The sequence below is a fragment of the Peromyscus maniculatus genome, chromosome 22, assembly GCF_049852395.1.
Source record: "Peromyscus maniculatus bairdii isolate BWxNUB_F1_BW_parent chromosome 22, HU_Pman_BW_mat_3.1, whole genome shotgun sequence".
NCBI classification, from domain to species: Eukaryota; Metazoa; Chordata; class Mammalia; order Rodentia; family Cricetidae; genus Peromyscus; species Peromyscus maniculatus.
The window spans coordinates 39,006,109-39,028,368 of record NC_134873.1 but is presented as its reverse complement, the minus strand read 5'-3'; the positions used below and the strand labels follow the sequence as shown (position 1 = coordinate 39,028,368).

Sequence of the window (22,260 nt, the reverse complement as noted above, 5' to 3'; positions counted from 1 at the left end):
TCAGTGAAGAAAGTCAGCTGCTTCCTGCAGCCCGCCATGTCTCTGCTCTTCAGGGGGAGACATGGGCTGAGAACTCTCACCATCACTGATCGAAGCATGGACTGATCACAGAGCCCAGCAGGCGACACTAGTGACCTGTTGCCCGTGAGGCAGTGGTGTGCTTCTTCGTCATCTGAGTTACCATACCTCCTTTCCACCCCTTACAAGTAGCAAATTTGAATCCTACACACGATATAAGCCGATGATCTCCAGTTATAGTGCAGAGGGAGGGTCCCATCTTGAACACACTGTCTCAAAACTCTCCCTGGTTTTACCCAAATGAAAGAATTGCTCTTAGACTCAGCCCTCACAGTGTCACAACACAGAAACAACAGAATCCGTTGTCCTGGCTCGCAGTACAGTTAGGTAGACCTGCTGGAGAGCTGATGCCGGAGCTGCCGGTGGTGAGACTGTTCGTGTTGGGTCTGGTCTTTAGATTCATTTCAAAGCAATGGAACATTACAGGGACAATTACAGATAATTGAGATTGTAAGATCGCCAAGATTAAATCCTGGGTATGATACAAAGTGCCTTTTAATGCCACTTTAGCCCTTTTCCATTTGGCAAACCGAACCTCTTGGCTGGCCCTGTAGACTTTTGCAATAACATTGCCCCACATGTGGGCCAAACTTGGAGCTATTTTATGGCTCAAGTCCCCAAAAAAGAGCCTCCAGTGGGGAGACGGCCAAGCCAGTGTTGGGGCCTACCCCTCTCCTCACATGCTTAGGGGTGACTTCAGTGCCCTGTTCCTCTGAGCTAGTTCCCAGGGCATTCTTAACCGGCCATCCTCTCTTCCGTGGCAGCCTTAAGACCTTCTGCCCCATTTCCCAGCCTACCAGCTGTTTCCCTAAGGCTCCGCCTCCTCCTCCTCCTCACCATCACCGTGTCAGCCATTGGTGTGTGGTTAGGATTAGCCGGAGTTCAGTGCATCTCCCTCCGTGATGAGTGATAATGACTGTCCTGTCCTGCCCTCTTCTCTGCAGTTCCAAGTAGTTCTCTGGTTTTGCCTGGTCCCAGGATGACATCATCTTTTCCATCTTGGGTATTAATTTGTGCTTCTCTCTAACTACCTGTGTCTACTAGTTCCTCATGTTTCTTCACCCTGGTAAAGGGTTTCTGTTTATTTAACAGCAGAGGCCAAGAAGAGTGATCTCCTTGTAGCATTTTCACTTTTACCCTAAGCTTAGGCACTATTAACCACACAGTAGACACTACGCTTACATAACCAGAGATGGCCGGAAAGAATGCTGTCCCCCAGGGAAGTACAGGCAAATAAGATTTGCTTGATTTTATGCAATAGTTATGGTAATTAATTTATAGAGTTCCTCATTCCAGCCATTGATGTTTAAAACACAATGTAATTTTCTCTAACATGTGTTCTCATTGTAGAAAATTTCAAATATAATATGACAGAATAGCCTGGTAAACCCACATGATGTCACATCATCATTCAGCTTCCACAACTGTTGAGACCTTATTGATTGTAGCAGGAATCTTAAAAGGTATTATTATTAAGAACGAACCTGAGCCAGGTATTGGGGTGAATGCTGGAAGATCAGAGAAACAGAACAAGCCACAGCCACCTAACCTTGCCAATTCCTCAGCTGATCTTTTTTCCTCAGACTGGAAGCCTCTCAGTCCTCATCCAGAATGAATATCAGCTGAACTGCTGCTAAAAAGCTTAAAAACTTAACCAGGCTAGTTCCTGGTTTTCAAGCCTTATAGAGCTTTCTGCTTTCTGCCATTACCTCCTGGGATTAAAGGCTCTTGTTACCAGGCTGGCTGTTTCCAGTGTGGCCTTGAACTCACAGAGATCCAGGTGGATCTCTGACCCTGGAATGCTAAGATTAAAGGCGTGTGTGCCACCATTTTCTGGCCTCTATGTTTAATATTGTGGCTGTTCTGTTCTCAGACCCCAGATAAGTTTACTAGAGTGCACAATATTTTGGGGAACACAATATATGGCATGTCATTGGTGTCCCACCTCATTTTCACCCATCCCTTACTACTAAACCGGATGTCATTTCTTCATTGGTAGAAGAAGATACAATGAGTGTTCCAAGAATAGGGTCTTCCGTGAAGTACAGCATTGAATCTACAGTCAGACTCACTCCCCTCTTCACAACTAATCATTAGGAGTTGAGTGAGTAGCCCCTCAGACCGGTCCTCTTCTCTGCAAGCATACACACAGAGTTGTGCTTTGTTTTAGTTTAGAAGGAAGGGCAAGACTGCCCTCTTTTCAGTTATAAATATAGGAATATTTCTCTGACAAAGCATAGATGACTTCATTTTAGCAGCTTTAGAGTATTTACCAGGTGGACCGAGGAAGAGGACCAGCCAATCTACTTAGACCAGCCAGTCCAGTGTTTATTTTTTAACCAACTCCCCGGATAGATATGTAGACCCCCTTTATTTTTGTACCATAGGCAGCAGTAGCATCACATTTCCTACTTGTGTGCCTGTCACCTTCTGTAAGATGAGTATACACAAGGAATCGCTAGATCCTGGATCGCTGGAGGAACCAAAAGGAACTTCTCTGAAAATGGCTTCATCTTTGTTGCTGGTGGCTTGATGGGGGACCTGGGCTCAGATGCTTAGGAAGGCAGGCTCGAGGCTCACTCTAGCTGAGCGATGGTGTTCACGTTGATGTCTGAGGAAAACGGAGAACGATGTGCTTGTAGTAATTGCTTTCTGATGCTGTGATAAGATCGCACGACCAAAGTAACTGTGGTGGTTTGAATGAGAACGGCCCCATAGAGTGGTAGATTTGAATGCTTAGTTATCAGGGAGTGGCACTATTTGAAAGGATTAGGAGACAAGGCCTTGTTAGTGGAAGTGTGTCACTGAAGGTTGGCTTTGAGGTTTCTGAAGCCCAAGTCAGAACCAGGTACTTCTCCAGCACCATGTCTGCCTGCATGGCACCATACTCACCACCATGATAACAATGGACTAAACCTCTGAAGCTGTAAGCAAACTCCAATTAAATGCTTTACTTTTACTTTATAAGAGTTGCCATGCTCACAAAAAAAAAAAAAAAAAAAAAAAAGAAGCCAGGCAATGGTGGCGCACACCTTTAATACCAGCACTTGGGAGGCAGAGCCAGGTGGATCTCTGTGAGTTCGAGGCCAGCCTGGTCTATAGAGCGAGATCCAGGACAGGTACCAAAGCTACACAGAGGAACCCTGTCTCGGGGAAAAAAAAAAAAAAGAGTTGCCATGGTCATGGTATCTCTTCATAGCAATAGAATACTAAGACAGCAACTTATAAAAGAAAGAGTTTATTTTGGCCTTACAGTTTCAGGGGGTTAAAGTCCGTGTCCATCATGGCAAAGAGCATATCAGCAGACAGACAGACAGCTGTATAGTTCTAGAGTCATAGCTGAGAGCTCAGATCTTAGACAGGCACGAGGCAGAGAGCGCTAACTGGGAATGACAGAGCTTTTGAAACTTCAAAGCCCACCCCCAGTGACACACCTCTTAATCCTTCCCAAACAGTTCCATCAGCTGGGGACCAAGTACTCAAACCTACGAGCCTTTGGGGGCCATGCTCATTCAGACTACCCCAATGCTATTCAGAAAATCTAAAGTCACACTACATTTGAATGCTCTACGCAGAGGACCTTCTTGTATAATGGGTATCTCTAAACCCTAAAAGACATGAGCAACCACTGAGAGATTGTTGGTGGGCTCCACACTGGAGCAGAAGGCAGAAGAGGGGTGGACAGGCGGGGGTGTCAGCTGTGTGCACAGGACATTATAATAACAGTAATAATACTTTATATTTGGACAACACTTTATAGTTTACATGGGGCTTTTACATACATTTTCTAATTTAAGCCACACAATTACCCTGCACAAAAAAAAATTTTTTTAAAGCAGAATTTACGTGGGAGGACATTGTAAAGTCTAAAATAACAAAAATGCGGCAATACTGTTAGCCTATACTGGCCAAGACCACTTATGGACCCAACTGTTTAGTAAGATCTAGGAAGGTACAGAAGCAGGCTGGATACACTCACAAGGTTGCTGCCATGGACCATCTCTGCCAGCCATGAGCTGATTCGCGTCTCCCCAGGACAGGGATGTGTCATTGCCAAGCTAGCTCCATGATAGCCACCTAGAGAACTTGTGAATGTGTGGATTCCCTGATCATACCCCCAGAGATTCCAATTCAGTGGGCTGGACATGGAGCCTAGAAATCCTACATCTGAACAGGCTCTGCTGTTGTGTGAACAAACCCGTAACCATTGGTGGAGCGGTCTCTAAGAACTGCAGCTAAAGGGTTTTACTTCAGACTAGACAGGTGGGATTATTTACCGCATGGATCAATGGATCCAGTTTGATAAAGGAAGAATAGCCAATCTAGTTGTTTTGTCAAAAAAAAAAAAAGAAGAAGAAGAAGAAGCTTCTTGCAAATGGAACTTTCAAAGCCTTTAAAAGAATTCGCAGAATTTCACACCAAAAACTGTTGTAAGATATTATGCATCGGAGGAGCATGTTGCTATGGATGAACGTGGTATAGAAATGTTGCTATTTTAAAGAAGATCAAACCCCAAAATCAGAGCCAAAGGACTCTTGGTTAGGACCCAGCCTAACTGTGTCCAAGGGTATGGGTATGACATTTGGCCTCATCCCTCTAAGCTTTACGTTTCTACTCTGAAATAGTGGCTGTGACATCCTCCCTTCTCTTGCTCTGCTATCCCCACCCACCCTTCTCTGGTTCTTGTCTAGTCTGAGCTAGCACCTAGTGTGTGAATGAAATTTCCCTCCTTTTTCAATCTTATCCTGTTCCCAGATAGCTCCTGGAAGCCAGGAGCGGAGGTGGTGGTGGTGGTGGTGGTGGTGGTGGTGGTGGTGGTGGTGGTGGTGGTGTGTGTGTGTGTGTGTGTGTGTGCGCGCGTGCATATGTGTGTGTGTGTCACACACATACATAAAATCATTAGAAATGACTTTATGGAGCAGCTCACAGACAAGCTCTTCCGTTATCCTACAGAAACGGGCACCCTCCACCTGCATCCATACATGCCCTTCCACACCAACTTACGATGTTCTTGTTGCCCTCACCTGAACTAGACAAGCACGTTAGTTGTAAATATGATGCTTGCCCTTGAAGCTGAAATGGGAAAGTAAAAAAATAGAGGAACTGGAAATAAGAAGGAATTGATACTAGCCTGTCATGGAGACTGAGATCTTGAACCTTACACTATCTGTAGGTTAATAGTTGTTTAATCTGGCGAGTGTAAAAATGATGGCAGACTTCTCTCACTTAATGTGTCTGTACGTACACCTTGTCTAAATGCTCTGAAAACATGATATTGAAACCTGTTACTTTACCTCTAACCTGAAAGGTACATATAAAGGCTAAATTAATATTTTGAAATGATACCCATGGTGCCCCTTTCCCATTCCTCTGCAGTGAAAACATTGTTCAATCCGGCTCCCGCCATTGCTGACCTGGACCCACGATTCTACACCCTCTCCAGTGTGTTCTGCTGCAATGAAAGCGAGGTAGAGACAATCGTTTGATTCTTCTACGAAGGGCTTTCCAGCAATCGGATAAAACAAGGAGGCAGGGCCGGGTGGTGGTGGCGCACACCTTTAGTCCCAGCACTCGGGAGGCAGAGCCAGGTGGATCTCTGTAAGTTCGAGGCCAGCCTGGTCTACAGAGTGAGATCCAGGACAAGCACCAAAACTACAGAGAGAAACCTTGTCTTGGGGAAAAAAAGAAAGAAAGAAAGAAAGAAAGAAAGAAAGAAAGAAAGAAAGAAAGAGGGAGGGAGGGAGGGAGGGAGGGAGGGAGGGAGGGAGGGAAAGAGAGAGAGAAAGAAAAGAAAAGAAAAGAAAAGAAAAGAAAAGAAAAGAAAAGAAAAGAAAAGAAAAGAAAAGAAAAGAAAAGAAAAGAAAAGGAAACAAGGAGGCAGGACTAACTGCATCAGTCTGAGCACATGGGAACTCAGTTCATTGGGGTGTGGAGGTCAGGAATTAACAAGCTTTGGACGGCCATAAAGGATTTGAGACACACCCTTAACCTGACCCTGACTAAACCTGCGCCCATTTTAACACCCTCCCAGCCTCACACTATTGATACATTGTTTTCATTTTAATTACTCCACGTTTTTCTGGACTAATATTAAATTAATATTAATTAATATTAAAGTTGCCAAGTTGAACAAATAAAAATACAGGCTGTCCAGTTACATTTGGATCTCAAGTAATCAATTAACAGACATACAAAACTATTTGTCGTTTTTTCTGAATATCAAATTTCACTGAGCTTTTGTATTTTATCTGACAGCTGTAATTAGTCCATGACTCCCGGAGTGGCTGCTACCTTCTAGTGCACAGACCGTGTGACAGCAGTGGTGGAGAGGCAGGTCCCCACTGAGGGTGCTGTCTAAGGGAGAGTCTCATCCAAGGGCCGCACTGTCCACAACCGCTCAACATACCTGTCGGCGTAGTGACGTAATCTACTCTTTTATGAGACTCCTAGGGAAGAGATCTCAATCAATCACAGTTTTTATAGAAAGACCGCCTTAGGCCAGAACTCTCTCTCATCTTTGAGATGCAGAACCTCTTAGGCATTTTGGCAAATGTACCAGGCACTGAGAGAGAGAGGGATTGATGAGAGATAAAGGATCTTTTGGCTCTAAAGCTAAATGAAGGTCTAGGCGCTCTTAACCTGTTCTCTTGAAAATGTCATCTGTCAGGACACACAGGACAAAGAAAGCTGCTACATGGAAACTAACTCTCACAAACCACAGTAGGTTATGCAACATTTTTGAGCAACCACCATGGCAAGGCATTGGGCTAGGAGAAAAGGATTGTGGGAGATGGTGACCATTGCACAATAAGAGGTTACATTACTCTCAACCACCAAACTGGCTTAGATTTCCCTGGTAGATGCTTAAAAGACACTGTGTTTATTCTTCAGTTTTCACAGCCCAGATTGTTTATTCAGCTGATGTATCTTCTCCATTAAGTTACGAACTTCATTAAGACACAGCATCTGTCTTATTGTACCCGTCCCTGTCTGTATGCTTACCTATTGCTTTATAATAAACTCCCCAAAGCAACAGTAATCACTGCCACCCCCAGTTCCCATGCATGGGGAATTCAGATAGGGCCCAGCATGGCTTGGCCTTGCTCTGTAGTGCCTGTGGCAAGAGTTGAAATGTCCAAGGCTGAGAGATTCTTCATTCATATGTGTGAGAGCTGATGCTAGTGCTGACTATAGCGTAATAGGAGCTGTTGGCTAGAATACTTACACATGCCTTGTCTTTGTAGCCTGGGCTTCTACACACACACACACACACACACACACACACACAGGTATGAACACACATACACACACATACATACATGGGGTGGAGGGGTTGTTAACAGAGATTTCAAAGGTTTTTTTTTTAATACATTTTTTAAGATTTATTTATTTTATGTATATGAGTACTCTTTCTGCATGTACAACTTTATGTCAAAAGAGGGCATCAGATCCCACTATAGATGGTTGTGAGCCACCATGTGGTTGCTGGGAATTGAACTCAGGACTTCTGGAAGAGCAGCCAGTGCTCTTAACCACTGAGCCATCCCTCCAGCCCCAATTTAAAGTTTTTTGGAATATATCAGTGAGTGTCTCTGAAAATAGATCAGTGAATTTAGCAGACAGAACTGGTCCTGGGAAAACAGATCAATACAAAACTTATTCTTTAAGATAATGGCCTTGGAGTTGAAGAGATGGCTCATCAGTTAAAAGCACTGGCTGCAAAAAAAATAAAAAAATAAAAAATAAAAATAAAGTAAAAATAAAAGCCCTGGCTGCTCTTCCAGAGGACCTGGGTTCAATTCCCAGTACCCACATGGCAGCTCATAACTGCCTATATCTTTAGCTCCAGGGGATCTGACACCCTCACACAGGCATGCAAAACATCAGTGCATATAAAATAAAAATAAATCATTTTTAAAAAGATAATGGCCTCAGGTTCTGTTCTCAGCACCCACATGTTAGCTCAACCATCTTTAACTCAAGATCCAGGGGATTCAATATCTTCATCAGGCCTTCTCAGGCTCCTGCACACACGTACACAGACACACACTCAGGCACACACACACACACACACACACACACACACACACACACACACGTAAAAACTAAGAAAATACATAAATACAGATTGAAAAACGGTCTCAGAGTACAACCAATCCAGACTGAAAAGAAACATACAGAAGACAGGAAGAGAAGATAGATGGCTAAGTTCAGGAAACCTTTGCTGTTGGGATCACAGACGCTCAGAATGAGCACACACTTGCGGGATGGTTTTTATACAACAAAAGGATTCATCTGGGCATGCTCAGAGCATATAAAGGTGAAATGTAGTCTCGTTCTTAGGAATATATATCATATGATTCCTGTAATACAGAAAAGACATAATTTGGTTATATACTTTAAAAGATTTTTATACATCGTATGTGTGTGTACGTGCCTGCTCATATGCCATGACATGTACAGAAGTTTCAGGGGAGTCAATATTCTCCTTCTACCAGGTGAGTCCTGGGAACTGAACTCAGGTCATGGGGCTCAGTGGCAAGTGCCTTTACACCCTGAGCAATCTCGGCAGCCAAGGTGCATACTTTGGCTTTCATATAACAAATGGGTTTAATTTGGGATATTCACAGCAACTACAAGCAGGGCATCCATACCATCTTGTATAGGTATGGTTAAACTATAACATGGAAAAGAGAATTTAGTTATATACACTGAGTCAAAAAGTACCATATAATTCCTCCAGTGCTTTTTAACAACCTGTGTCACTAGCAAAGAAGCACCCTGGAGATGCCAGAGGAGCGCCTCTCAGCCCTGTTTTAGCCCAAGATGCTTTTCTGTTCCAGGAGAAACACTGATCCTGCCCAGGTCCTCCTCACTTATTGTATGTGATTTAAGGAAGGTCATAGCGGCAGTGAGAAGCAGAGGGCTCTTCTGCTTCCAGTTTATCTAGCAGAGGCAGACAGACAAAATCGAGTAGTCTGCAGCATCATGAGAAAGACACCAGGCCAGGAGAGGCCTGGGGAATGGCATCCTTAAGTGCCATGTTTACAGATGTGGCATCTATGGTGTCACTGGGGAACGGCATCCTTAGGTATTTTAGGTGTTTTACCTGCATAGATGTAAAGACCTTCTGGTGCCTGTGAAGGTCAGATGAGGGGGTTGGATCCTCTGGAACTGGAGTTACAGGGAATTGCAGGCCACCATGAGGATGCTGGGAACTAAACCTCAGACCTCGGCCAGCACAAGTGCGCTTAACCACTGAGCCATCTCTCCAACCCCCAGGAATGTTTGGTTTGGTTTGGGCTTTTTGTTTTCATGTGGATTTTGTTTGTTATCATCTGTCACTTTGTAATACAGGCTGGCTTGAACTCACTGTGGCCATTAATATCCTCCTATCTTGGCCTCCCAAATACAGAGATAAGCATGAAACCACACCATGCCCATTCTAAGAGTATCTCAAATAACTAATTTTTGTTTTCATTATTTTTGTTTCTTTCTCTTTCTTTCTTTCTTTCTTTCTTTCTTTCTTTCTTTCTTTCTTTCTTTCTTTCTTTCTTTCTCTCTCTCTCTCTCTCTCTCTCTCTCTCTCTCTCTCTCTCTCTCTTTCTTTCTTTCTTTCTTTCTTTCTTGAAACAGGGTCTCACTTTGTAGCTCTGGCTGTCCTAGAACTCACTCTGTAGACCAGGCTGGCCTCGAACTCACAGAGATCAGGCTGGCCTCAAACTCACAGAGATCCGCCCACCTCTGCATCCCCTGGGATTAAAGGTGCACGCTACTACCGCCCGGTTTACTTTAGTTCTTTCTTTACTTTTCTGCACCAGTACCCTCCGAGGTTCCCATTGCTTTGATCATTGTGAAAAACGGGGGAGTCACATTTCTAAAAGGACAGAGCCGCGACAGATCTCCATGGCTTTATTCTCACCACGGTTTCTTTCCTCGTGTATTCCAGGCTGAGATTTTAACGGGCCTCGTGGTGAACAGCCCAACTGAGGCTGGGAAGGCTGCGTTGGTTCTCCTAGAACGGGGCTGCCAGGTCGTGGTCATCACCTTAGGGGCTTCAGGATGTGTGACACTGTCACAGGCGGAACCTGTACCAAAGCACATCCCCACAGAAGCAGTCAAGGCTGTGGATACCACGGTAGGTTTCCAACTTTAAGAATCCTTTTTGCTCTAGATCATTTTTAGCACTTGAAAATCATCTAATAACAAAGATGCCCTGTCTGAAGATTGAGATGACGAGGTAAGACCTAGGAGTGGTGTGATAGAAGGCAGCCAGGCAGGAGAGCCATTTCTTAGTCCCCTGTAAGTCACTGGGAGACTTCATGTCACCAACCCTCTCTGAGCCTCCGTTTCCCTATCCATAAAATACTGCTGTATTTCCTATAGACATTCATTCAGTAATATAGTATATAGTAATAAATATGTGCTGACCACCCGTTAGGTGCGGCCATGCTGCGGATGCTAGGGGCACGTGAGGAAGAAAGCCGGAGCTAAAAATGGCAGCAGTGAGCACAGCCGTCTCTGGCTTTCAGACCATACACAGAGCTGATTGTGCCTCCCCACCCCCCACTCCCCACTTTCTAGTTTTACACCTTGAGATTTCCCTTGTGGGTGGACCCACATGTCTTATGAGCCTCTTGGTGGCAGGAATGACAAAGCTCACTGGTTGACAAGGCTCCCTGGTGAACAAGGCTCCCTGGTGAACAGGGCTCACCAGTTGACATTCTTTGCTTTGTTTTCTGTTGTTTGGTCTTTAGTTTAGGGAGTAACAGGTTTCATTGCAGCATCTTCACACAGTGTTTCCCACAGTCGCATGACACTTGGTCCTCAGAACTCTCTCCACACACACTCCCTTCTTCCTCTCCACACTTCCTCCTTCCGTTTGCTTTCTTACTGCACATGTTCTATTGCTCTACTTCCCACCTCCCCGAGCGTCTCTTCCTCCTTCTCACTGTCTGCTTTCTAGTTACACACACACACACATACACACACACACACACACACACACACACACACACACACACAGAGTTTTATAGTTGGGGTCTGCATTTAAGAGAAAACATGGCTCTTGTCTTTCGGAGTCTGGCTTATTTTGCTTAACATCGTGATCTCCAGTTCTCTCCCTTTATTTCCCTGCAGCTGTCATGACTTCATCCTTCTTTCTGACACTATAATGTTCCATTGTGTGCACACACCACATTTCCTCCGTCTAGTATCTGTTCTGTACCTGACTAACTTGAATACTGCAGCAAGAAACACGGGTGGGCAAGTACAGAGATCCTTCTTTTAGCCAACAGATGATAAGAGCTAACACTGCAGGCTCCTGTGTCTCCTGCATGTATCGCATGGAATCCTTGCAAAAATGATAGGAAGCAGGTGTGCTGCCGTCCTCATTTCACCTTCTAGAAAGTAACAGAAAGTGGGTTTGTGTGCCCCTCCCAGGTGCTTTTGCAAGAAAGCACTGGGCTCAGAGAAGTACATGAAATAGACAAGTCACAGCTATCATGTGAAATGAGAAAATGACAAGTTGGGCAAAAACGGTTCATGATTACCTAGCTAGGGAAATAAAAATTGTTTAGTGTTAGAATTCAGAAGAGCTAGCCGGGTGGTGGTAGCACATGCCTTTAATCCCAGCACTCGGGAGGCAAAGGCAGGCGGATCTCTGTGAGTTCGAGGCCAGCCTGGTCTACCAAGTGAGTTCCAGGACAGGCTCCAAAACTACACGGAGAAACCCCATCCAAAAAAAAAAAAAAAAAAAATTCAGAAGAGCTGACCAGAAAAATATGCATAATTCAGAGATGAGGAATTAGCATTGATAAAAGGGAAAATTTATAAGAAATTTACATACATTTATTTAAAAAATTCATTCTGGTCTGTTTTTGTTAACAATTTAAAAATATAATTACTTTTTCAAAAATGAATCCTGAGAGGGAAACTGGTGAAAGTAGAAATATGAACGTGCTTTGCAAAACATCCCAGCACTCTGGCAGCTGATGCAGAGGAGAACTGTCACCAGTTCGAGGCCAACCTGGACTGCAGTATTAGAGTCCCCATCCCACCCGCTCCTCCCCGAAATGAAAGAAAAACTATATATGAGCGAGAACACTTGCAAATGAAGCTAATGCCCCGGATGCCTTCCGAAGTGCGCTTTCTCAGGCACCTGAGGACTCGGGCTAGGTCTGTTGTCTTCCTACTCCGTCATTTCCAGCACCGTTCGCTCCTCCTTTCTGTTCTGTCAAGAAGGAAGGACCCTAAACTGGGAAGGTTCGTTAGTTCCCTTCTCCATCAGACTAAAATTGCTCCAAGTTTGCATCAAAATGAGAGGAATTTCTTCTTCTCTTGGCAGGTGACATGAAGGGGTCTGGGAGAGGGCAGACCTGTGGGGGTAACGGAAGTGGCTTGCCCCCCCCCCCAGTGTGCCGGCCAAAGCTCTGGTTGGCTGTGTGCAGAAGCACATGTCCGCTGCACACAAGTGGAACTCTGGAGCCTTCTGACTCGCTCTCCCTCACCTCTGTTCTTCCTGTCATGGGCTTTTTGTCATGGGCAATCCCTAAACACTCGGTCCCCACACCAGGTACCTCGCCATGTCCCCATCATGATGAAGGACAAAGAGCTCACCTCAGAGAACAGGGCAGAGGCACTGGTCAAACAAAGGGAAATCACACTCAGGACCACACAAGGGCACTGCTTGGGGTGGCACTATGTTGGGAGATTCAAATGAGTAGTAGTGACTCAATCACTTGAGTTTGGAAGACTGGACTCCTTAGGTCCTGCCAATCATAACCTTGACAATATTAACACAGCACCGTGCGCTGAGAGCTTTCACATCTTGGTGATACTTTGTGTCTTTTATTTGGAGTCGTAGCACTTACTGTTAAGTTTTGGGTTTCAGAAAACTGAATAGTTTGAAGAATAAAGATTCCAACTTCATGTCCCTGTCAGAGTAAAAGGCCTCTTCTCGGTAGAAGTCACCTCGTCAACTGGGCGGAGGGGGGCTCTACAGCTCAAGAGACAGGAGACTCCGCCTGTCTCCTCAGCAGTCGGCCATGACTGAAGCAGGTCAGAAAACTCCTGAGCCTTGAACACCTCACGTCCAAATGGAGCTGCTCTGTTAATGGTACGGACTGGGAAAGGCACTTCAGAGAGAAGTGACCACGGGCTTCCTTCTGGAGCCGGATCTTTGACTCTGATATTTTCGTTTGAGGTCTAGATATTTTCTTTCATTCCTTCAACAATACCAATTCGATTCTGATCACATACCAAAGAAAGAATTTTTTAAAAAGAAATTATATCTCACATGATTTCCATAACAGAATACAGCTGATGTATAACAAGCCAAGTAACACCAAAAACTCCTTGGGATTTGGCTTTCTGTGGAGGAATTCCATGATCCCTTCAGAACAAAGAGTGGAAGATGTCCGGCTCATACGGGAACAGCACCCCACCAAGATCCCGGTGATAATAGAGCGATACAAGGGCGAGAAGCAACTGCCCGTCCTGGACAAAACCAAGTTCCTTGTACCTGATCACGTGAACATGAGCGAGCTCATCAAGATAATTAGAAGGCGCTTACAGCTTAACGCCAATCAAGCCTTCTTCCTCCTGGTGAACGGGCACAGCATGGTGAGTGTGTCCACGCCCATTTCTGAAGTGTACAAGAGTGAGAAGGATGAAGACGGCTTTCTGTACATGGTGTATGCCTCCCAGGAGACATTTGGAACAGCACTGGCTGTGTAAGACTAAAACAATGCCTAATGTTTGTTAAGCCCTTATCAAGGAAAAAAGGGATGTCACCAGCGGATGCTGGTCAGCTCACACTCACAGATCAGAACGTAGGCGCCCACCTAGGGTGTTAGGAACTATTTGTCAGCCAGAAACTGAGCTCCATGCAAGCGCATTCAGCTTGGAAACTCATCTAAACTAGGCTCTCTTGTGTTCAAACTTTAGAAGTTTAAAAATAAAATACTTTGCATCCTAAAAAAAAAAAAAAGAAATTATATCTCAATATATTAGGGATAATATATTAGGAAGACTATGAGTTAGAGACCAGCATGGCCTATATAGCTAGACTCTGTGAGAGACAGAGACCGACGATGAGACAGGGAGACACTGTAACATACCTAGGATGTGTGAATATATCCAGATTGTTTTTCATTGCCTTGCAGAATTTGAAGATGAATTAGTAACTAGTGGATAAAACACTGAGCAAGTGGACTGAGGATTTAGCTTGCCTTGCATATAAGAGGTCCAAAATGACTGATTTAACAATGAATGGAGATTATAATTGTATTGTAAAAATGAAAAGATGAAGTAGGTGTGTATTTGTGTACACATATACCAAATGTTCATCTTCCATATTTGGAAGTTAAGAAATGTTATCTGAAACTGATTTTAAAATGACTGCACAAACCTGTTGCCAGAAAGTCAAGATAAATGACGGAATTAAACTGAAAGAATTTAAAGTATTTCCCTTATATAAATGGAGCAGAGAGGAACGGAACATAGACACATAGCTTCATGTTGTTAGACTATAGTTGCATGGCTTTGATTTGAAGAAAAAAAAAAAAAAAAAACAGGGCTGGAGGGATCCAGGTTCTGTTCCCAGCATCCAAATGGAGGCTCACAACCATCTATAACTCCAGGTCCAGGGAATCTGATATCCTCTTCTGGCCTCCATGGGCACCCAGACACAAGCATGATACACATACATATATACATGCAGGCAAAAAAAACAACCTCATACATAATATAGATATTTCAAAATAACACAGAGACTACTTGAAACCCACTAGAATATCCATAACCAAACCCTCATCATAGTAAGTGTGGTCTAGATTGGAGAAGCTAGAACTCTTGTACATTGGTGGCTCGAGCTTAAGATAAAGCATTCACTTTGGAGAACAGTCTGGAAGCACGTCAAAAAGTTATATATAGGGTCCACAAGTGACCAGCAACGCTAGCTACTTCTAGGTAGCTACCCAAGAGAAATGACAATAGATGTATGCGGATATTCCAGGTAGTGTTCTTCCCAGGCAGCCCAAACTTGGGAATGCCCAGAGTCCACCAGCAGATAAGTGGACAGATGTAGTCTGTCTGTGCAACTGGGTATAGTTGAACACTAAGAGCAATATTGATGCACGCTGTGTGCCCGGCAAGGGCTTCACAGACTCAGCCCCGCCCCAGCCACCCCCTCGTCTTTTCTATGCTGTGTTTTCTTCTCACCCAGCACCCTCTCCACCAATATTCGAGGATGAAATAAGTCCCCTGGTGGGGTGAGGGGTTCCTGGGGTGAGATGCTCCCCTGAGCCAACAGCCCCTTCGCTTCCGGCCAGCAGAACATGACTGGCTGCCGTTGGTTCCCAGGTCCCTCCCTTGTCCCCTCCATCCTCTCAGACATCAGGCACGACACGGGTGGAGGAGAGCGGTTATTGGTCGGCACACTGTCCACTCGAGGCAGCCTCGACGTCGGCGCCGCGGCATGCTGCTATATTCAGTTTTGCCTCGTTAATAGTTGAATATATCACTTCTATTTTTACATCCGCTCTTCCCATTGTGCTGGCATGAGAGGGTGGCGGTAGCTGCAGATGTCCTCTGTTCAGTTTGGGAAGACAGGACAGATGTGTCTCTTTTCCCCTTTTCTACATCTCAGCCTCAGAGCGACAGTGCTCGGGTGTGTTGTATTCAGGAGTCATTGGAAGTGCATTCTGTCTCTCTCTCTCTCTCTCTCTCTCTCTCTCTCTCTCTCTCACACACACACACACACACACACACACACACACACACACACACAGAGCAATACTTAGGGATTTTCATGCTTGTGTGATGAAATGCAACATTATATTGTTGTCATTCGGCCCTGTAAGCTCCGTACGGTCCTTATGTGCTGATTGCCCTTCTTTATGGAAATGTTTAAGTCCTAGAACTGCCCTAACACTGTCATTTCAAGAATGCAGGACACAGCTAAATCTGTTCCTCTGGAATCACTTGCTTTACAGTAATAATACACCATAAACCAGGACAGATAACTACGTCAGGACTCAACAAAAGCCAGGAGCAAAGGGGATGATGCATCTTCCTGCTCTTGCCTGCCATGTCTTCTGTCTGTTCTGAGTCTGGTAGGATTCAGAGTTGCTGATGAGGCTCCCATCACATCCGCCCACCTGCATGGATGTCCCCTGGTGACAAGGCTTAAGAATTTGCTCTAGAGATCGCCCCAGTAGGAAGTACAGAGAGTTTCTGTGACAGTTACCAGAGGAGCACTTCAGTAGGGTGTGATTGCTGACACTTGCTAGGTACCTCCAGGTGGCTTCTTTTGGGTGTATTCTCCCATCCCGGGATCTGGCTTCTACTGTCCAGGCTGTTCTCAAACATAGGTTCCCATTCATCCACCGCTTAGGTACTGTAGGACGGACAGTGCAATCTGAGAGCCAGCATCTGAGGGGTCATTACTCCCGTCTTAGTAGACCTTTCCCCCACCCTGCCCGCTGCACCGTGTGTCCCCCTTCCTGCCACATCACTACGATGGGTGCAAAGTCCAACTGCTAACGCCAGATGTAATTAGAAGCAATGAATGTAGGTCACCGTAAGAGGTGTCGCACAGCCCGGGTGCTCCGCAGCACCGCTTGCTCCTAGCCATAGGGAAGTCTGGGAAGATGGACAGCTCTGCATTATCAACTCGGCCACTGCCCAGACTTCATCTGTCTCCCCACCCCCTTGGGCTTTCCAATCAGCATGTACTGTCATTGGGGGGGGTATGGAAGTGGGGGGTAGGTATGGGGGTTGGCGGTGTGGTTCTGCGCAGTCTTTGAAGATCTCTGTCCAGAAATGGAACCGAATGTTTGGGTGTCCTTCATTGGTGAGCACTTAAGAGCTGGGAGAATAAGATGCTGTGGGTAAAGAATAATAGAATGTTGGATACTGAAGAGGTAACGACAGAGTGATTAAGGCTTACTTTAACTCTGGGTCAGCACGGTTCTCCAAGAGGAGATTTTATTTCCTTCAGATTTTGACCTCGGAAGACTTACTCTGTGGAGACCATAGTCAGTCACAGTCCCATGGCGGCTGGGATGTAGCTGAGCTGAGAGGATTTGCATGGCATGGGTGAGGCCCTGGGTCCAGTGCCTTCGGCAGCTCCTGTGTCCCACTAAGTGTTTGTTCCATTTCTCCTCTGCTTATGAAAGGAGCACATACGTAATGTGCAATGGGGCCTGGGGAGGGCACCAAATGGGGAGGAGGAGGAGGAAAGGCAGGGGCCTGTGATTCTGCCGCCGGGTGAGGACGCTTCCACAGTCCCAACACATAAAATTTCCCTCCAGAGTCATGTCAATAGGCAGGTCTCACAAGAAGAAATGCAAAACAACCAAGAAACCAGAGCATGCTCAGCCTCACACGCCGCCAGAAATATGCCCATTGAACAGCATGGAGAACCACTGCCCATAGGTTGGCAAAAATTAAAAGTAGAGCCAGGTGGTAGTGACGCTCACCTTTAATCCCAGCACCTGGGAGGCAGAGGCAAGTGGATCTCTGTGAGTTCGAAGTCAGCCTGGTCTACAGAGTGAGTTCTAGGACAGCCAGGGCTGTTACACAGAGAAACCCTGTCTCAAAAAAATAAAACAGAAAAAAATTAAAGATAGATCATGTCCATACTCCAGCAGCTCAAAAGCACATCCTGTCATACTTCTAATGGGAACATACATTCTTCCTGTGTATTTTCAGAGGGTGACCCAAGAGTACCAATTAAAATACACTTTCTCTTATACCTACTAAGTCTCCTTCCAGGAGTCTGTGCCACAGGTATGCTCACATACAAACATTTATGCAAGGATGTTTATTTCAACTTTAGATTAACTCAGACTTGAGAAGATGGCATGTCCTCCTCAGTAGAGGAGGTTAAGCAATCACTGTGTCGCGCTGGCTACTGGAAGGTAACTCGCAGCTCTCGTATGTAAATATAGATTTCATGTCTGGAGCAAGTGTGCCAAGCTGTTCTAACCACTGCTCTGGAAGGGAATGGATTGGCGTGGTAATTTCCACTTTCCACTTCATATTCTGAATTATTTGAGATCTTGTCCATAAACCTGTGTTTTTAGGGTATTACTTATTATTTGAGATAAATATTTCTTTGGGGGCATAGCCAAGAGGTTTTTTGCGAGCCAGCCACATCTAGCAATCAAGGTAGGTCCCATCACTGCTCCAGGGCTGCTGGGTGTCGTCATCACAGAGGAGCCCCTGACAGTCAGTTTCCCTTGGCTTCACGATTAACCCCTCAAGCATTCCAAGTCTCCATGTAACCAGCCCGAGCCACCCCTTGACAGGACTTCTGGAAGGGTGCCCTTTGCCACACGAGACCCATAGTGCCTTCTTACTTGGGGCCCTCGGGGGTCCAGTCTAGATATCTCAGTGCACACTTTGACGGGATTTTTTTCTTAATCTTTTTGAAGAAGTAGTTTTCCTCAAACATGTTATCTGATATAGTTCCCCTGGGAAATATCAGGGTAAATTTCAAAGCTTGCTGCTTCTGTTCATCATTCAAATATATTGCACATCCTCAAAGAAATCGCTCATGTTCAAGTTCACTTCTGGATGGATCTGCTTGTTACCAGCTTGGCTCTTTGGCCTTCTTCCTCGAAACAGGGCACAGTGCCAGCCTGACTGCTTTTGTCACGGGTCTTGGATTTGGCAACTGGCTAACCAGGAGGACTTGTAAAGGGGACCCGGCCAGGCTACAGCAATGTTTCGGTCAGTGAAGTACTTGTTGTACAAACTCCAAGCATACACACCCGAGTTTGGAAGCCAAGCACCCCATGAAAGGCTGGGCATGATGGCATACATCCGCACGCCTAGTGGTCTTCAGCCATGCCCCTCCTACTTAAAATGGTCCTGAAGCAGGCATGGTGGTAAAGGCACGCACCTTTAATCCCGTACTCAGGAGGCAGAGGCAGGCGATCGATGTGAGTTTGAGCCCAGCCTGGTCTAGATAGCAAGTTCCAGGACAACCAGGGCTATGAGACTTTGTTTCAAAGAAGGGGGGAAGTGGGGAGAAATGGTCCTTAATGAAAAGACTCTTGGGAGTAGAAGAACATGGGACACCATGATGGGGACTGAATTGTGTCCCCACCAAAGTCCACGTGTTGAACCTGTGCCTCCGATTCAGTTGTACTTAGAGACAGAGCCATGTTGGGGGCAATTAAGGTTAAGTGAGGTCACAGGTGGAGCTCCTACTCCAAAAGGCTGAGTGTCCTAAGAAGCAGCACCATGGGAGAGCTCAGTCTTCGTGCGCACAAAGAAAGAGCGCCATAAGCACCGGCAAGATAGTGGCCACTTGCGAGGCCAAGAGAAAAGCCATCTTGGTGACTGACACCTAGATCTCACACCCCCTAGCCTTGGGGACTATGAGAAATAGTTTCTGCTGTTTAAGCCACTCAATCTGTGGTTTGTTTTGGCACCCTGCAGGCTAATACAAGGAAGCAAGTGACTATGCCCAGAAGTGACCTAAAATAAATTCAGAAAAATCAGGTGTCCCCTGAGGGGAAAATGATGAGCTTTGACAAACCAGCAGTGTAAGGCAAATTGATAAGCGGTCTTATTAATTAAAAACCAGGAGCCAGATATTGGGGTGAAAGCTGAGGGATCAGAGAGCAAGCCAGCCACATCTTACCTCTAGGAAATGCTTAGCCAAAGAGAGCTACTTCCTGTATACTCACGTCTTATATCCTTTCTGTGCCCGGCCATCTTACTTTCTCTCTCCGCCCAGCTACATCACTTCCTGTCTGTCAGTACAGACCTCCAGACCTCTATGGTTAGTGCTGTGATTAGAGGCATGTGTCACCATGCCTGGCTCTGTTCTCAGTGTGGGCTTGAAGTCACAAAGATCCGGATGGATCTCTGCCTCCCGAATGCTAGGATCAGAGGCGTGTGCTACCACTGCCTGACTTCTATGTTTAATATAGTGGCTGGCTTTTTCCTCTGATCCCCAGATAAGCTTTATTGTGTGCACAAATAAAATGTCACCACACAGCGGGATGAGCCAAGTCACTTTTTTCAGTAAAAAGCCAAGGGTTGCATATGATAGGTCCAGTGTCTTGGGGCCGATGACGGCCGGTTCTAACCCTGCTTCAGCCATTAGCTAGCTGGGCTGCTCTGAGCAAATACGTTTGGTATTGTCTCACTAGTCTGCCTTTTGATTTGGGTGACCGTCCACCTCTCTGTGACTTGACACTCTTGCCACTTGTCATGATACAGACTTCTATAATCACCCTTGTCTGTAGACCTTGAGAAGTTGCCAGATCTTGAGAAGGCCTTCCTTTCTTGCACTTACACTGCAGTCTCCATGGAAAGGAATAACCCACCATAGACGCTGAATACCGTCTGGCTCGTGTGAGCACTCACAAACAACTCTATTACATCCCTCGGTGTCTGTCTGGTTACTTATGCAGACTGGGGGTCTCTAGACAGAAAATCCCAGGAGCATGCTTTGCCCACTGGTACAGAGAACCCAGGCATCACCATCCCAGCTAGCTGCTTCCTCTGCAGGCCAGGCCTGGACCATGTGAGAAGTGGGGTGGTGGGATTGAGCCATTCCAGATAATAATGACTCGGGCAGGATTCACACCCATTCATTCTTGTCCCTGAGTGCCCATTCTTGGAGGAGATGTGCATTTTCTTACAGATTATAATCAAGTTTTCTTTTCATTCAACTTCTTTGGTAGGAGTCTGAACTGTTGAGGTCAGTAACCCTCTTTCTAACATCCCCCAGCTGCCTTTGTGGCTAAGGGGAGCTAACCACTTCTACTATCCTGACTAGCCAACTCCCCATCTCAGGACGCAGCTTAGGGGTCCTTTGTGAGCTGTCTCAATCACAGCGTATTACAGCAGCCCTTTGGAAACACCCACCGAGTTCTGGTGCCTTCTGGAGAGTGACTGGCTGGGGTGTGGGAGTTACTCCACTCAGCTGTCTCTGGGTCTACTCTCCAGGCTTCCTCACATCCCTCACATCCCTCACATCCCTCACATTTAAAATATCTAGAGAAAGACGAAGTCAGAGGCACAGTGCTCCTAGAAATTATTTGAAAATGAAAGAATTACAGTGTTCCCTTTTAAAATATATCCCCGTTTAACAAAGACCACAACTAAAAACCCCAGGTTCCGGAGAGTGAAAGGCACCTGTGAAATACAGGAGGCACAGCTGAGTTCTGAAGTGTCCTCCTGGGGCTGGACGGTGGCTCAGTGGCTAAGAACAGTTTTGACTCTTCCAGAGAACCCAGCTCCCATAGATGGTAGCTTACAACCACCTGAAACTTCAGCTCCAAGGGATGACCGCGTCTCTTCTGGCCTCTTCATACACACACAACACACACACACACACACACACACACACACACACACACACACACACACACACGGTATATACACACATGCACACACGTAGGCAAAACATTAATACACATAAATCAATCTGATTATTTTAAATAGGCCTCCTTGCCCCAAGAATGAAATTTCTAAAACTCTGAAACTTCTGCTGACAGGAAAGATGAAAAAGACAAAAAGGGGTTCACTGGCCGTGAGGAAAGGACAAAGGACAGGGTAATTGCTGAGGCAACTGACAGGCAGGACACAAGACATCTGTCATGCCCTAAAGGGCTGTATTAGCGGTATTACATTACTTTCACATCAGCAGATCAGCTCATTTATTAGCTAATCAGGCGGAACTCAATATTTGAAATTATCTTTCTTAATCCTGCATGTGATCAGTTGAAAACCCAGGGCTCTAAAAATCTAATTGTAATTGCTTACCAGAAATGTCATCTTCATGTTGAAGAACTGAACCAGGGCCAAGCGGAAGGCTATTTTTTTCCCAATGCACTGCCCCACAGCAGGACTGGCTTTAAACATCCAGGTGCCCGGTGCCCAATACTTTAGCAGCTCCTGGAGGGGGGTCTAGGACCAGTCCTCTCTCAGAGATGGCCCAAGACTAAAAGTGTGGCGGGGCAGAGCGGCATGGGATGGAGGGGCAGTCAGTCATCTCGGTCATAGCAAAAAGTCAAGAGAGAAACATCTAAATCTCGGTTTGGAGTGACCTGTGGGCCTGGGCAGGAACTCATCCCTTCTGCAGGGTGGGATGGCAGAGGTAGATCATAGTCATCGATGATTGGCATCTTTCCCTCCTAGCACTCTACTCTTCAG

General features: G+C 45.7%; 1 protein-coding gene across 4 annotated transcripts in view; it reads left to right on the top strand.

Annotated features, from left to right (window-relative positions):
• The window catches only part of Rbks (ribokinase), an 87,177-nt gene that overhangs the window by 44,517 nt on the left and 20,400 nt on the right, over positions 1-22,260 (top strand). For 2 of the 4 annotated variants that reach the window (XM_006984823.4, XM_076559270.1), the window contains exons 6-7: positions 5,455-5,546; positions 10,028-10,216. In XM_006984823.4, the coding sequence (XP_006984885.1) occupies positions 5,455-5,546; positions 10,028-10,216 (281 nt within the window). Of the gene's footprint in view, positions 1-5,454; positions 5,547-10,027; positions 10,217-12,424; positions 12,449-12,970; positions 14,073-22,260 lie in introns of those variants that run through there. The other 2 variants (XM_042267236.2, XM_076559271.1) reach the window with 2 other exon arrangements.